This window comes from Phyllostomus hastatus, unplaced genomic scaffold (genome assembly GCF_019186645.2).
Source record: "Phyllostomus hastatus isolate PE091 unplaced genomic scaffold, TTU_PhHast_1.1 phas_scaffold_39, whole genome shotgun sequence".
Classification (NCBI taxonomy): Eukaryota; Metazoa; Chordata; class Mammalia; order Chiroptera; family Phyllostomidae; genus Phyllostomus; species Phyllostomus hastatus.
The window spans coordinates 13,174,960-13,192,412 of record NW_025334028.1 but is presented as its reverse complement, the minus strand read 5'-3'; the positions used below and the strand labels follow the sequence as shown (position 1 = coordinate 13,192,412).

Below are 17,453 nucleotides of genomic sequence, written 5' to 3'. Positions count from 1 at the left end.
GCTGTAAAATTTAAGCTTTCCAAGATGAAAATGTTCTGGAGAAATGCTTCACAATGTGAATATACTTAACACTACTGAACAGTACTCTTAAAATTGTTAACACAGTAAATTTTCCAATACATGTTTTTTTAACCACATTTTTTTCATAAAGGTCTTTACATAAAATAATTTTGCTTATGTTTAACTTGCTTTTCAGTGTCTTAAATGGCCATAAAATTGGAACATTTTTTTCTTCCTTCATAATGTTCTAAACGGATTACTCTTTACTTTCCATTCTGTCCGTAGAGGGATATTTTGTCTGAGAGAGAAATTTACTGCATATTTTCGATAGGGGAGCAAACCCAGAGTCAGTCTGGATCACCTTGTGGTTCATGCATAGCCCACAGATGTCTTGTCTTTTTATGTTTCTCTCAGTGAAAGGCACTGTTATTCCTGTTACCAGTGTTGGGGATCTTGGATTCTCCAAGATAGAAATCCAGGGATTTCTCAGGCAAACCCAGAGAAATTTCCAGACAGATTTTACTAAGCTTATGCTTGAGCACAAGGGAGGCAGCAGAGAGGAAGGGAAGGTCCTCTGGACATGTTCAGGGCCTGGCTCTGCTTGGCTGCTTTCATAAGCTGAGGACAAAGAGGGCTTGCACAAAAAGGCAGGCTTTGGACAAAAAGTAGACTTGTCGACTTGTCCATGTCAGGGTAGGAAAAGCAAGCAGTTAGTAGGGAGGTAAAATTCTGAATTTTTTTTCTTGGAGCAGGGAGTGAAGGAGTGATGACATTTCTTGCGGTCAGCCAGTCCAACATCCCACTTGGTCTTACCTTGGCTTCTTGGCCACCTGGCTTTTTTTTTTTTTCTATTCCCAAGTCCAAATCTCTATACTGTCTCATTTCCACTGAAGGCAAAGAATGACCTAATGCTTATCACACAAGAAACCTGGAATATTACAGCTGCTTAAATTGTAGAATTCCTTATGTTAGGTGAAGTGAATACCCTAGTACTGCCTGTTCAATTATAAAAGGAAAGAGAATGTAAAGAATATAGAGTCATGCTGTGATTGTTTTCTCATTATATCAGAAGAGGCAGTAAGAACACTAATACCAGCGTGCAAATACATCTTTGTAGATATTCTGTTACAGAATATCTACAAAGAGCAGATTGCATGTTAGGTTCTTGATTTACTCCGCTTACTGGTTGATGCTCTCTGTGAGGGGATTCTAGAAGATGTGATTGTATTAACTTGTTACGTAGTCCTGAAGTCCTGTATCAAATACCTTCTCCTGTAGGAGGCCTTTCCTAATAATAATAATACTTTTTAACCTCCAAATAGACAACCCCCCAAAATACATAATTCTTACCTCTTGTGACCTATCTTGAACAAGTTTGTACCTTTCTTAGGGGAATATTCTATTAATTATATATTATAAACATATAATTTATAAATTTATATTTGTATAATTATATTCTATATAATTTTCTTGCCCCTCACCCCATTATATAAACTTCTGTAGGACAGGGCTATCCTGCCCTTAGTCTTGGTATTGTCTGAAGCACTTTGTACCAGCAAAGAAAATACTTAGTAAATATTTGTTGAATCAAAAACTGTTTACATATTTATTAAATTAACAGTTGTGGTTGTTCTCAGTCACATGAGAGATATGCAGATCAACTCTTATCACTATATCCTGTTGCCTAACCTATGTAGGCAGATTGCAACTACTTTAATTTCTTCTTGACTATTCAAGGAGTTTTCTTTTTTTCAAATTTTTTTTATTGTTATTCAGTTACAGTTGTCCCCATTTTTCCTCCATTACTCTCCCCTACCCTGCCCATCCCCCTCTCCCTCATTCTATTTGTGTTGAATGGAAGTCAAACCTACTGTGTTTTCTGGCACATTGAGAGTTGTTTACAGCTGCTTTTTTATTGGCGTTATTGTTCAATGGGACCTGCCTAAGGAGTGTGCTGTACACTAAGCAGTTTACACTAAGCATTCATTTATTCATTGGCTCGCCCATCAGATGACTCATTCACCACTTGCACCTATTAAGTAAATGTGGATGTCTGCGAGCTTGAAATACCTTTGATCTCAGTAGGGTATAAGGTTCAGCACCAACTAACAACCTGGTCTCTTAAACGTACACACAAGGAGCTATGAAATATAAATTTTTAAAAATGTGTGAAAGGAGACCCTGCTGTTATAACTCTAGGGAAATTGCAAACATTCTACAGAGGTAGAAAGAATACACCCATCATCATTACTTATTCTGTAGAGACTTTTTTTTTAAGGTGAACCACACTGTGTAACAAAATTTAGGTATAAAATTAATTTTCAGTGCTATCAGGGAACAGATTTTAATTTAGTTGACCTAAGAGTGTATAGGTCATATATCTTCCAAAAGTATCACATGTAGGAATGCCACTTACTACTCACAGGCAGAAGAGGTTTCCTTATCTTTCACATAGTGTAGTTTTGTGTTCTTTTCATAAAAGTTATTTATGTAAAGTATATAGTTTGATGTTTATTAATGCCTTTTTTGCCAATGAAAATTGTTTAACTATAGGAAACACTAAGGTGAAGTTTTCTTGTCTTTACTAAGAAAGTTTCAAATGAAACAGTTAGTGTATTAGTAATCTTTCTGGGAGGCCAACCTGTTGCTAGAGAACACGTGAACATCTTATTAAAAGTTGTTTATTTCATCTGGGTGAGGTAATGATACTGTTATCTGATTATTAAACTTCATAGAAGCACTTCTAAAGATTTCCAAGCAACATTATTAGTTTCATTAAAATATCACTTGTTTTTTTACCAAAATAATACCAAAAAGGGCAAAAGTAAAAAATGAAAACTACTCAGTGACCCATTACTATTCGGATTTTTTCTGAATATTCTTTTAGAAATATCTACAGAGAAATGTAATGCATTTTACATAAAAGAAATATACTATACTGTTACTAACTTTAGCATTTAAATAATGTCATTAACATCTGTCAGCAAATATTAATCTATATACCACTGTTGTAACTTATTATAGGATTCCTTTATGTTTTGTAATTTACTTCCCTCTTGATGAACATTTAGGTTCTTTTTAGTTTAAGAATATTATCCATTCACATTTCAGTGGCCAGAAAGGTTAATATTACTCTGAGTGAATAGTGTACATCCCAGAAATATTATATCATCAATTTAAAATCTAGACAGTTTATTAAGTAACTCTTTTATGAATATAGCTTTTATTATTGAGGTATGCCTCCTATACTCCCACTTTGCTGAGTGTTTTAATCATAAATTGGTGCTGTACTATATTAAATGTTTTTTCAGCATCTATTGATATAGTCATGTGATTTTTCACTCCTTTCGTTTATGTGATGTATGACATTTATTGATTTGCGAATATTGCACCATGTTTGCATCCCTGGGATGAATCCCACTTGATCATGGTATATGATCTTTTTAATGTATTGCTGGATGCAGTTTCCCAGTTTCCCAGTATATTATTGAGGATTTTAGTATCTATATTCATCAGTGATATTGGCCTGTAGTTTTCTTTCTTTCTTGTATCTTTATCTGGTTTTGGAATTAGGATAATGCTGACCTCATAAAAAGAGTTCAGGAGTCCTCCCTTCTTGGATTTTTTGGAATAGTTTGAGCAGCATAGGGGCTAGCTCTGCCCTACGTGTTTTGTAAAATTTTCCTGTGGTGCCATCTGGCCCAGAGTTTCTGTATGCCAGGAGTTTTTTTTATTACTGCTTCAATGTCACTAGCTGTTATTGGTCTGTTCAGGCTTTCTGCTTCTTCCTGATTCAGTTTTGGAAGGCTATCTGTTTCTAGAAATTTGTCCATTTAGCCCTGGTTTTCAAATTTCTTAGCATATAGTTCTTCATAGTAGTTTCTTACAATCCTTTGTATTTCTGTGGTATCAGAAATACAGTTGTAATTTCTCCACTGTCATTTCTGATTTTCTTTATTTGGGTCCTCTCTGTTTTTTTCTTCATGAGTCTGGTTAAAGACTTGTCAATTTTGTTTATCTTTTCAAAGAACCAGCTCCTGGATTTATTGATCCTTTGAATTGTTCTTTTAGTCTCTGTGTCATTTAATTCTGCTCTGATCTTGGTTATTTCCTTCTACTTGCTCTGGGCTTTGTTTGTTGTTGTTCCTCCATTTCTTGTAGTTGTAGGTTAGATTGTTTACTTGAAATGTTTCTATCTTTTTATAGATATTGCTATGAACTTCCCTCTCAGGACTTCCTTCACTGTTTACCATAGGTATTGGGTTGTTGTAAGTTCATTTTCATTTGTTTACAGAAACTCTTTGATTTCTTTCTTGATCTTGTCATAAACCCATTCATTGTGTAATAACATATTATTCAGTTCCTATGAATTTGACTGTTTTTGAGTTTTTCCTTAGGTTGGTTTCTACTTTGAAGCCATTGTGATCCGAGAAAATGCTTGATATGGTTTCAGCTTTCTTGAATTTGTTGAGGCTTGTTTTGTGTCCTGTCATGTGGTCTGTCTTTGAGAATGCTCCATGTGCCTTTAAATAGAATGTATATTTTGCTTTTGGGGGGTGAAATGTCCTGTTAAGTCCATTTGACCTAGAGTGTTGATTAATGCCAAAATATCATTCTTGATTCTTTGTTTGGAAGATCTGTCCATTGTTGACAGTGAGATGTTAAAATCTCCTACTGTAAGTGTGTTACTGTCTATATCTTTCTTGAAGTCCTCCAAGATTTTCATTATATATTTGGGTGTTCCTATGTTGGGTGTATATATGTTTACAATGTTTATATCTTCTTGATGAATTCTTCCCTTCAGTATTATGAAGTGACCTTCTCTGACTCTTTTTATGGCTTTTGTTTCCAAATCTATTTGATATAAGTTTTGCTACCCCAACTTTTTTTTTCCTGTTCATTTGCTTGAAATATTTTGTTCCAGCCCTTCACTTTCAGTCTGTGTAGATCTTGTGTTCTGAGGTGGGTCTCTTGTAGGCAGCATATGTGCACGTCAAGTTTTCTTTATCCATTTGGATACCCTATGTCTTTTGATTGGAGCATTTAATACATTTACATTTAAGGTTATTATTGATAGGTACTTACTCATTGCCATTTTTCCCCTTTGTACCTGTGTTTCTCTCTGTCACTCTTTTTCTTCTTCTTCTTAAAGCAGTCCCTTTAGCATGACTTGCAGTGTTGGTTTGGCAGGGGTGTGATCTTTTAGTCTTTTTTTTTGTCTGCGAAACTCCTTATTTCACCTTCCATTTTAATTGATAGCCTTGCTGGGTAGAGTAGTCTTGGTTACAGGCCTCTACTTTCCATTACTTGGAATATTTCTTGCCATTTTTTCTGGCTTGTGGTGTTTCTGTTGAGAAGTCATCTGCTAGCTTTATCAGAGCTCCCTTGTATGTTACTATCTGTTTCTACCTTGCTGTATTTAAGATTCTCTTTGTGTCTTTGAATTTTGCCATTTTTATTATGATGTTTCTTGAAGTGGGCCTCATTGGATTCCTCTTGTTTGAGACCCTCTGTACTTCCTGGACTTGTGTGACTTTTTCTGTCATCATTCTAATAATAGATAAGGGAAGTTGTCTATCATTACTTTTCCAAACATGTTTTCCGTCCCTTGCTCCTCTTCTTCTTGTATTTCTGTGATATGGATATTTATTATGTTTCATGTTGTCCTGCAGCTCCGTTAACCCCTCTTTGTTCTTTTTGAGTCTTTTTTCATTTATTTGCTCTGATTAGAAATTTTTTTCTACCTTGTCCTCCAGCTCATTGATTCGATCCTCTGCTTCATCTAACCTGCTTTTAATTCCATCTGCTGTGTTCTTCAATTCAGAAATTGTATTCTTCATTCCCTCCTGGCTGTTGTTGATAGTTTGATGGTTTCTATGTCCTTTTTAATGCTGGTGTGGTTCACAATAAGTTCCTTGAAGCTTCCCTTGGGTTCTTTGAAGTTTTCACTGAACTTCTTGAATGTCCTTACAACCATTATTTTCAACTTGGTGTCTGATAGTTTGGTTGCCTCGATTTCATTAACAGCCTTTCTGGGGATTCTTCTTTTGACTGGGAGCTGTTTCTTTGTCTCCCCATTTTAGATGACTCTTCTTGTTTTTTTCCTGCTTGTTAGATTTATCTGCTTTGATTCATTGTCTTTTTGGTGTGATCTTCTGTGGTAGGAGACCTGTGGGACTCAGTGGTACAATCTCCTCAATCCCTGAACTTGATCCTCTTTTGCTGCCCTTTATGTGGTTGTAATTGGGTTTCGGTTGTTGGGTTGTTTTTTGATGGGTTCTTCCCTCTGCCTGACTGACAGAGAATCACTCTACACTCCACATCTTGTATGCTGTTGTACAGGGTGCTTCACTTCCTGCTCTCTGGAGCCACTAGCTCAGCCAGAGATGAGAGCCAAGGGTCCTCCTCTGACTTTCCCTTTTTGCTCTAAAGTAGCTTTTTCTAAAAATCAGATGCCTAGCTCTTCCCGCTGGTGGGGTCCATGTGGGCTGATGGTCCTGGAGATTCCTTTGGCCTGCCCACCCTGCTCTCCTCCTACAGCCAGATCTGCTAGGAGTGCACATGGTGACCTCTGACACTGCCAACTCTAGGCTGGGAGGCTCCAGGCCATGCCCTGGGTGGCATTCACCCCAAGGACACTTCCCACAGTTCCCACCTGTGGTCATGGCCTGAAACCCCTTATTAGGAGCAGTTACTGGAGCCCAGAAGGAGCTGGTTCACAGCTGCATGTGCTGATCTATTCAATTTTCTTGAAACTAGCTTTCTGGCTCTGGTAAAAGTGATACCTCGGTCAAGGATTGAGGGGAATCACCTGAGCAACCTACCACCTTCTGGTTCTGCTTCCAGCGCCGGGAGTCTGAGGGGTACAGCCAGCAGCAGAGGGGAAGTATTTGTGTCCCTATGCTCACACAGGCCTCCCAATTCCCAGGTCACTGCTACCTCCAATCACATCCTGGTGGTGTGTGCAAAAATTTTTTATTTTTTAAAAATTTATTTTTTATTTACCACCCAAATGATTGGTAATACAGTGTCAAACATCTGGATATTTGAAAAATATCTTAATAATTTATGTGAATTTTTTCAATTTCCCCAGAATATTGATTATTTTATAGACATGGTTGGGTAATTGTTCATGTAGTATTCTAGACCTTTAATTTAGGAAGTTTTATCTTCCATTGGTGCTTTTGAGGAGAAAAGACTGACTCATCACCTGGATTAATAAGTGGCACTATTCATAAAATCTGCAATATGAGGAGGGACATGAAAACGGACGTGCTTAATATAAATTGAATACCTGGACACACCAATATAAGTAGGTTGTAAAAAAGAAAACATTGCCTAAGGTGGAGCTAGGTGCATAAACACTTCTATAAATTTTTGTTTTTCCATTGCCTCACCTCAATTCCGAGAAACATTGTGAACTTTATTATTAAATGTTATCTTTCTTAAAAATCTTCCAGTTTTTCATTTATACCCTATTTGTAATTATAACAAATGAACATAGGTCAATCACAATAGACTCATAGATAGGATAATATACATTTGGAACTTTTACCTTTTATAAAGTTTATTAAGCCTGACTTTCAGTGATTACTTTCAGTAATAGATTTTTTTTTCTATTTTGCAAAGAACTACATAAGAGAGATTGTCTCAGCATGTCAGCATTTATTTGCATGGAATTAATGTGGACAAGATTATGTAATGTGATCTAGTGATAATGCAGTTAGGTACATTCAGTCCTGGCGAACTGAAGGTATTCTAAAAGTATTGATGAAGCAGATGATGACAGTACAAAGAGAGGTTGCAAATGAAATATCTCATCCTCCTTTACCTAGTTAAGCCTTTTTTTTTTTTAAACACAATGCAGGCACCTGCCCTGACCAGGAATCAAACAGGCAACCTTTTGCTTTATGCGACAATGCCCAACCAGCTGAGCCACACCAATCACACACATGTTTGGGTTGCTATGGCCAGGACTTCCAAAACTTTTGAATAGATGTGATGAGTGTGGGCATCTGTGTCTTGTTTCTAATCTTAGAGGAAAGCTTTCAACTTCTTACTGTTAAGTATAGTGTCAACTGTGGACTTATTATATATGACCTTTATTATGTTGAGGTATGTTCTCTCTATACCTATTTGTTGAGAATTTTTATAAGTGGATGTTTTGTCAAATGTTTTTTCTGCATCTATTGAGAGGATCAAATGAGTCATATCTTTTATTTCATTAATGTGGTATATCATACTGATTGATTTGCAGATATTAAACCATCTTTTCATACCTAAAATAAATCTCACTTGATCATAGTGTATGATGTTTTTAATGTATTGTTGAATTCAGATTGCTGATATTTTGTTTTGGATTTTGGCATCTGTATGGATGTTGGATATTTTGGATGTTGGCTTCTGATGTCCTCTTCTTGAAGGTTCCTTGTCTGCTTTTGCTACTAAGGTAACTAATTATTCCTTTAAATGCATTGTCTCTTATATCATGTAGAAAACAAGATTTGGAGTTAAAAATCAAAGTTACAGTAGTACTGGCTTTTACACTAATTAATTGTGTACCTTAAATGTAGTAGTCTCTTAAATCATGTAGAAAATAAAAAGTGCAGTTACAAACCACTGTTATAATAATACTAGCTTTTATATTTACCCATATATTTACCTTTATTGAGATCCTTCTTTCTCCATAAGGCCTCAAGTTCCTGTTCCATGACCTTTCAGTTCACTGTGCAGTGCTTCCTTGAGCATTTCTTGCAGACCAGGTCTAGGGGTAACTAACTCCCTAAGCTTTTGTTTATCTAGGAATATCTTAATTTGTCCCTCACTTTTGAAGGACATTTTTGCCAGGTAGATAATTCTAGTTGACAAGTTTTAGTTTTAGCATTTTGGATATATCAGTCTTCTGATGTCCAAAGTTTCTGATGAGAAATATGTTGACAGTCTAATTGAGGATCCCTTGTATGGGATCTCTTGCTGCTTTCAAGACTCTCTTTCTCTGTCCTTCAAAAGTTTTATCATAATGTGTCTCAATGCAAGTCTCTTGGAGTCTTCTGATCTGCTTTGATTGTTGTATTCATGTCTTTCATCATGAAGTTTTTAGCCATTATTTCTAAAAATATTCTTTCTGCCTGTTTTCCTCTTCTCCTTCTGGAACCCCCGTAATATGTATGTTGGTCCACGTGCTAGTGTCCTGCAGGTCCATTAGATTTTGTCTCCTTTTCTTAATCTTTCTTCTTCCTGTTCCTCAGTCTTAATAATTTCCATTGTCCTATATTCCTGTGCACTGATTCTTTCTTCTGCCTGCTCAGATATGCCTTTGAATTCTTCTCATCAATTTTTCATTGCACTTATTGTACTTTTCATCTCTAGAATTTCTTTCAGCTTCTTTTTGGACTTTCTCTTTATTGATATTTCCATTTCATTCACATATTATTTTTTACTTTTGTCACATGTCCCTTTAGTCACATCTCCCTTTAGTTTTTGGGGGCATCTTTAAACAGTTCTTTCAACATCTTTATTATATCTGCCATTAGGTCTTTTTTTTCAGGGACAGTTTCTGTAACATGTTTTGTTCCTTGAATAAGACATACTTTCCTATTACTTTGTATACTTCATGATAATTCTGGAAATCAGATTCTCCTTTTCTTCTTTTCCCCCAGGTTTTGCTGTATTTACTTTTATTGATTTTTTTAATTGTGTAGACATCTTTATGCCAAGATAAGCCTAAGGTGTAAATTTAAGGTCTTTTTAAAGCTTTTCCCTGGGAATACAGAGGTTACTCAATGATGTTAAGTATCATTTCATATAATTATTGACTGTTCAAGTATCAATATTTTCTTCTATAAGTTGTTAAACTCATGTTTTTGTCTCTTTTTTTAAAATTCACTTTCTTATTATTAGTAGGAATTCTTTACATGCTGTGGTCTGTCCAGAAAGCATCCATCCATGTACTAGGAAAAATAGACACATTTATTGAAGAGAATACAAGATACAAGAAACATTGTACATAGGATAATGATGCCTTTATTCCCCTTCAAAGTAGGCACCTTGGGATCTCACACAGTTCTCCCAATTGCCATCAGCTTCCCCATTGTATTTCCCTGAATCTCATCAATGATCTGAAATCTCTTCTCTTTCAAAGGTGATTTTAGTTTTGGGGGAAGCCAGAAGTTGCAGGGCACCAAATCTGGGCTATTGGGGAGCCTGAGCCTCCTGGGTAATTTGATGTTTTGCCAAAACTCTCTGCATGAGATGTGATGCACGAATAGGCACTTTGTTGTGATGAAGCTGCCAGTCATCAGTTGCCAAGAGCTGTGGCCTTCTGAATCATCAAAATAGTTTCTGTTCTGATTTGGAGGACTGTTCAAACTTAAAACAAAATTTGATGCAGATTCATTGCCCTACTTGCTCAGTCGTTTTGAATGCAACAGCCACACATGCTCACTCAACAGCATCTACCACCCCCACCGACTAGTACAGTAAAGTTGTCATTGTTCACACATGTGCATTCCAGTCCACTCTCCTTGGCTGCCAGGTTACATCATTGTCATGCAAACTGTTCTTGTTATATTAAAAATGGTTGGACTTTTTTCAGACAGACCTTGTATTCTACTAATCTTACTGAAGAGATATTCATCTTATTTATATTGTGGTGTCTTCTACATTCAGAGGGTTTTTTCCCACTTTATTTTAAATTATGGAAATTTTTAGACATACCAAAAAGACAGAATAGTTTAATAAATCTTCTATGTACCCACCACTCAGCCTCACCAATTATCAGTATTTTTTCCCACCAGTATTCATCTTTTCCTCTAATTTTTATACTTTTTATGCATTATCTAAGAAATTATTAAAGACTGCATCACTATTTTTTGTGTGGCTGAGTATTTCGGTCATGATAAAATACGCATTCTTTTGTCATGACACTTATTCTTTATAGCTTTTACTTTTATGTAAATGTTAGTTTACATGTAGCAATTCCTAATATATACAATGCATTGTCGCACCCATGTTAACCTATAACTTCTTCCTGAACAACAAGTACTTTTCTTATTCTGCACAAGCTATTGCTTCAGATCTTGGGAATCAGCAGTTGTCCCAATAACATCGTATATGTCGCCATAAAGCAGGGGTGTCAAACTCATTTTCACTGGGGGCCACATCAGCCTCATGATTGCCTTCAAAGGGCTGAATGTAATTTTAGGACTGTATAAATGTAACTACTCCTTAACTAGGGGCAAGGAGCTCGGCACTGCCACCGGGCAGAAACAAGGTGCCGGCTGGATAAAACAAGGTGGAGGGCCGGATTTGGCCTTTTGTTTGCCACCTGTGCCATAAAGCCTATTGAAAATCCCATATGTTCTTGTAAGAAGGCTGCTCAGTCATTGAGATGTCTAACTATAAGCCTGAAATAGCTGTTCTGGCATTTTTGTTTTTACAAAGTAATTCCTCTCAGCTTTGCACAGTGGCAGTATTGTAGCCAATGAGGTTTATCTGAGGCACAATTATTGCTAATTGAAAACTTTTCCCAAAGTAATTCCTCTCAATTTTTCCCCTTATTTTTAGTGTGCCACCTGGGCTTGAATGTATGAAAGAACAAGACCTCTGCAACAAGATAATGGCTACCATGCTAGAAAAGTACAATACCCTGTTTGAAGTAGAATACACAGAAAATGATAACCAGAGGTGTGAAAACCAAATGAAGCTTGTCGTAGTAAAAGTAAGTAAAAATTGCTATTTAATTTTCAGTATTGCTGTATTTTGCATGGAAGTCATTTATTTAAATCTTTCTTTGTCATAAAAATTCCATATGGATATAACTTCAGAATGTCATTCCTATGTTTATTTAATTATTTTTATGAAATCCATTCTCTGTATCAAGTGTTTGTATTCTTCTAAGATTAGAGAATAATTTGAACTGATGTTTCCTTGCTGCTATAAAATCATCTCAAAAGCACTTATGTGAGCTCAGTGTTATGGTCAATTGGGTGTGTCACATTTTTATGGAAGCCTGGTGGTATGGGGGGATATGATACATGCTTATGTCTGTGCTCAGGAATGCTACCTTACTGAGTAAATTTCAAAATTCCTTTAGACAGTATTACTATGTCTTTTTGTCTTTCTTGTGTCTGGTATACTTTCAAGTTCAACTTTAGATTTTAAGTCCTATATATGTAATCATTTATAACTATTATCAATAAAGGAGAATATTTTTAAAACCGATAGAGGAATTCTTGATAATAGTATCTAAAATTTATATGCACTGGCTGATAATTTATAACATTCTTTACACATTAGGTAAATGTATCTAGGTCTCTTAAGATTTACAATTGAGAGTTAGAGGATAAACATCCAAACTAAGTCCTCCAGTTGAGGGAAAAGAGGGAAGACATCTACTTCTTTCTCATTTACATTGAGATAAATCCTGATGGAACTGATATGGAAGGTTCTCTCGGGAGGTTTCCTGAAACTTACCAGATTTATAGACTGTACTCATATGGCAACAAATAATAAGAGGTACTTGGCATGGGTGTTGAAGGGGTGTTTTCGTTTCTTCTTCCAGTTGAAGGCATGTCTTTGAAGAACTAACAGACAATGAGTACCAAGTAGCACCCTATCAAAACAGCAAAAGAAGACAAAAACTGGGTTTTCTTGACTGGGGGCTTATGTTGTTAATACACCAGATGCCCTGTAAGGGATAGAGCACATCTGACAGAAATGCACTAAACAGGCGTCTTACCAGAATAATAAAAGAGAACTTTAAGCTGAAATTTGAGGGCAGGGAAGAACAATTCTCAGATAAGATGGTAAAATAAAATACTGTGGAGAATATCAAGTGCAACCTAATGCTGGAGCTAACCTGGCAGCTGAGAAAATGTCAGTGATTCAAAAGAGATAACCAGAAAAAAATCTACTTATATGAGTTTTGCTACCAAAAAATGAAATAGATTGTTTTTTAAATTGAAAGAATTTACCTTTAATTTGTTCTCTCAGTTCTTGTAGTACTTTGCAAGGGGTTTCTTTTTAAGATGCTAAAATGTGATTGACTTTCTTTCAGCTCTATCTCTGATAAATACTTTTAACACTAATACCTTTCAACTAGGTCTGATAAAATAATGAGGAAATTCTCAAATGTAATGAAAATAGGCGAGACAAACGTTCTGAGATTTAGGTAATCCCTGGACTATGTCAACAAGGGGTTATAGTCTGTGTAAGTAACATCACACCTATTGAGATACATGACAGAGTGCCCTGCCTGGAAATCCTTGAACTTGTAGCTTTAAGCATGGTGGAGAACATAGCATGGGAGTACAGGAGAAGACACATCAGCCGAAAATACTGTGTGAACCAAATACAGATACCTGAGGTGGATGAATATGACTGCTGCTTTCCCAATGCAAGTTCCAGATCTGGCCTAGAGGCAGACATATGTCACATTTGGAACTACACATCCATGCTCTGGAAGCATCATTCTGCTGAAGCAGAATATTTGATAATTTTTTTACTGATCTTGCTAATACTCTTATCTCTGAAAGGGTAGGTAATGTGACAGGGGACTGTGATGTTATGGACTTAATTGTAACCAATAAGGATGAAACAGAAGTTATGGAAATTGTTTTAACAGCATGTGCCAATGCCATTTTAGGGTCCCCAATAATGAAGAATATGCTAGCCACAGTTAGATATCTAAAACTGGACATTGTTTAGAAAGCAAGTTTTTATGTTATTAAGATCATAGAAACATATAAACCAAGAGGAAGCTAGAGTAAAAAGAAACTGGGAGGCTGACAATGAAATTATCAACATACTGAAAATAGTAAATATAAAAGGGCAATCAAAAACCAAGTTACCATTCTGATGTGTACAAAAAGAGGTAACAGGCACAAAACCATTGATAAATACTCAATATTTGAGCTGAAAATAAGCTTAGGCTCATGAAAATCACTAAGGTATAAAAAACAAAAAGGTATTTTAAATGGGAAAAAGCACTCAACATGTCCACTGACATACCTCTGTGTTCCCCAGGATAGGAAATAAAGTCAAATGGATGACATTTTCATGATATTTAGGGAGCTAAAATGGAGATTAGGGGCTCAGACAAGTATAAATTGATTGTATTTGGACCTGAAGAACTTTGACCAAAGCATTGGATGTGAATTGATGTTAACTTCAGGGGTGGTCTCTACATTTATTTGTGTTATCAGTACTTTAATCATTGACTTGAATAAACATATTTGCAAGTGAAATAAAGGTGGAAGAATATAGGTCAGATATTGGCTGGTATAGAGTAACAGAATGGGGTGTGTGTGTGTGTGTGTGTGTGAGAGAGAGAAAGAGAGAGAGAGAGAGAGAGAGAGTGTGAGAGAGAACATGCATGTATGCATGCACCCGTACTGCCATTTCCCTCTTCTTCCTTGCTTAAAAAACAAAATAAAATACAATTTTATTTGGATCTGAAGCTACGTGTTGAGGTCAGATGGGCACCTCTTTCAGCCCCAAAGGGATGAGTGAATGGTCTGTAATAGGGTGGTGTTAACAATCATTCTTTAGTCAGTGATTGATGTAAAAGCCAGAAGAGACACATTTCTGGCCAAGAAGATGTACAGTAAAGTGTGCTGGGGCAGAGGGCCTCTAGGAAAGATTTTTATCCCTGATTAGAGAGAAAATCAAGAAATATTTAAGAGATAAGGGCTGCAGTTGCCTCTGGGTGGCATTAGGGGTGGTGGCGAAGTCGATGGTTAACTAGGAAAGTGTTCAGGGGAGCTCTCTGGGGTGACAAAAATGGTCTGTATTTCAATAAAGAAGTGGATATGGGTGTGTGCATTTGTCAATACTCATTCAGCTGTACACTTAAGATTTATATCTTTTCCTGGACATGAATTATTTTTAATTTACACAAGAGAGAAAGATAGTAGGCCTCTGAATCAAAAGCCCACCTCTCCCACCTGGTTTTGGATGTTTTATGCTTGGAGCTGCTGCCACCATCTTTTGTGTTTGATGAATGTATTAGACATACTGAGGCTGACTGACAGCTAAAGGAGGGAAAAGTCTCAGCTCCTCATCATGGTTCATCTGCTGAACCAACCCTGACCATACCTACCTCCGAACTTTTAGTTACATGGAGGCTATAAATGTCTTCATAGTATAAACTGCCTTTAGTGGAGTATTTTGGTTCTTGCACCAAAAGCCCCATATCTGATACAATCACTATAATTGGAAAGTACTATACTTAGGTTCATAAGATGATTTACACCAGTAAAACCAAGAAGAGACCAAAATAATAATAGTTAAACTGAAATCATCCACAGATTTTAGTCAAACTTTAGATAGTATGAAACATCAGTGTGATGTGTTTGCCAAAAAATAACCACAGATTTCTTCACTGACTATGCCAGTGTGTCCAGAACAAAGAATACATGTCTCACTGCACTGGGTACTGGGTGGGCGTGCGGACAGTACCTGTGGTGTTGTGTTTGATTCTGAGTACTGCATTCTGACTCTCCTGACAGGCACTGCTCATCCTGGTTTATTTTCATTAAATATAAATTTGCCTCATTGACTATTTTACTTTAATCTCCATACTGCTGATGACTTCTAAATCATAATTCTAGTCCAATCTACCAGGAGCCATATCTCCCATGACCAGTAAAAAACCATGCTAGTTATTCAGATTTCTCACACCAAGAACATAGTCTCCAGAGCTTTGTCTGTGCTGTCTGTGCTCTTGATACAGAGATCTGATCAGATCACAGAGGAGGAGTAGGAAGGGGGAGGGGCCATAAAAGGAGATTGCCCGAGGCAATGGTAAACAGCCTAAGTTAAGATTGGCTGAAAAACTGAATGCCTCTGGAGCACATGGAATTATGGGCCAGAAGATTTAAAACAGAAGGAGGGTAGAGACTGGCTCTTGGGCTCTCTTCCTCGAGGAAGCCTGGATGATTGTGCTGCATCTGCCTGCATTTCCCAAAGGGCGGTATTTTCGATGGGAAGGAACTCGGCACAGCCTAGGATGGGGCTGGCCTGGCAGAGGGTGGCAGGGTTATTCTTTGGGTGTTCTAGAGGGGACAGCCTCTGAGGCAGAAGCCTGCCATCCTTCCAAAATTGTGTAGATTTTGCATCTGATGTTGTTTTAGTTTGTAAACTAGTCCTATGCAAATAAGATAATTAAATATTAACAAGGTGAATGATAGGGGAATTAAAGAGGTAAAGACTTTAGCCTTAATTGATAGGCTTAAGTGACTAATGCAGGTGGAAAGCTGTTATTCCAAAATTGTGTAGCTTTTGAATAAAGACTCTTTTCCTCTATCACCAAACTTTTGTCTCCAGAATTTTGCCTAGAGGGTGGTGTCAGGCAGCAGAGCCCCACTTGCTGTTGGGTAACTCTCTCCAGGCTTAGTTTGCCAGCCCCTCGCCCACCAAGCTAGAATCTTTACTTTTATCCTCAACTCCTGGCCCTTTCCCATTCCCACTGGGACTCATATTGTCTTAGACATATCGCTGGAAATGGATGTCTTGTGTCCATCCACTACCACTGCCTTAGATTAGGCCCTTTTCATAGCCACACATTTTCAAACTGTTCTCCTACTTCTAGGCTCACCCCCTCTCTCCCAGTAATAGAAGTATGTTCCTAAAAACAAATCTGCTCATAACATATTCCTGTCTTAAGCAAGCAGATCTTTTGCTGCTGTTGTGTTGCCTCTCACCCTTTTGCTGATATTATCAATCAAGCCTCATCTACTTGAAGTTCAGGCCCTTTACACTGTCCCCTAACCAAACTTCCTCCTTAAATTCTTAAATGAATATTGTATGGTTTTTGTCATCTTTCTATTTCTCTGGTTTGTCTTCAGGTTTTTTTGAGGGCTTTCTCTTCTCAATCACAATTAAACATTGTTACTTTCTGGGCTCAATTTTAGGTCTTCGACCCAGAGCTCTCCTTGACAGACCTTTCATATGTAATTTATCTAGGTGCCTTGCCATCACTTGCACCTTCCTATCCTGTAGATTCTCATCATTTTTCCCTGCCCTGAACGTGTGATGCTCTACTTGTATTCTGGGGTTTAATGAATGGCTTATCTATCTACACCATTACTCCAGCTTGATGTCCATCAGTCACTAAAATGAGTTAATTCCACTGCCTGAGTATCTCTCAAATCTCTCCCACTCTCACTAGTGTTTCCTCATCACCTCTCATTTTGGACTGTTGCCACCATCACCTGGTAACTCAAAACTTACTGAGTCAAAGGCATGGCAGGGCTGAAATTTTCATTTTAAAAGGCTTCCTTGGCAATTTTAATAATCAGCCAGATTCAGAAATTGATTGATCCTTAGGAGACTACTACAGTAGCCTTCTTACTGGTTTCACTGACCCTAGTCTGCCCCTGGACTCCATTTTTCCTCTTCTGCTGCTGGAGTTATTACTTATGCAAATATGAACATGTTACTTCCCATATCAA

General features: G+C 37.1%; 1 protein-coding gene and 1 pseudogene across 9 annotated transcripts in view; both read left to right on the top strand.

Annotated features, from left to right (window-relative positions):
* The window catches only part of FAM13A (family with sequence similarity 13 member A), a 269,131-nt gene that overhangs the window by 77,156 nt on the left and 174,522 nt on the right, over nt 1–17,453 (top strand). For all 9 annotated transcript variants that reach the window (XM_045820022.1, XM_045820018.1, XM_045820023.1 and 6 more), the window contains one exon: nt 11,566–11,719. In XM_045820022.1, the coding sequence (XP_045675978.1) occupies nt 11,566–11,719 (154 nt within the window). The remainder of the gene's footprint in view (nt 1–11,565; nt 11,720–17,453) is intronic.
* On the top strand, nt 11,454–11,567 carry LOC123806990 (annotated as a pseudogene).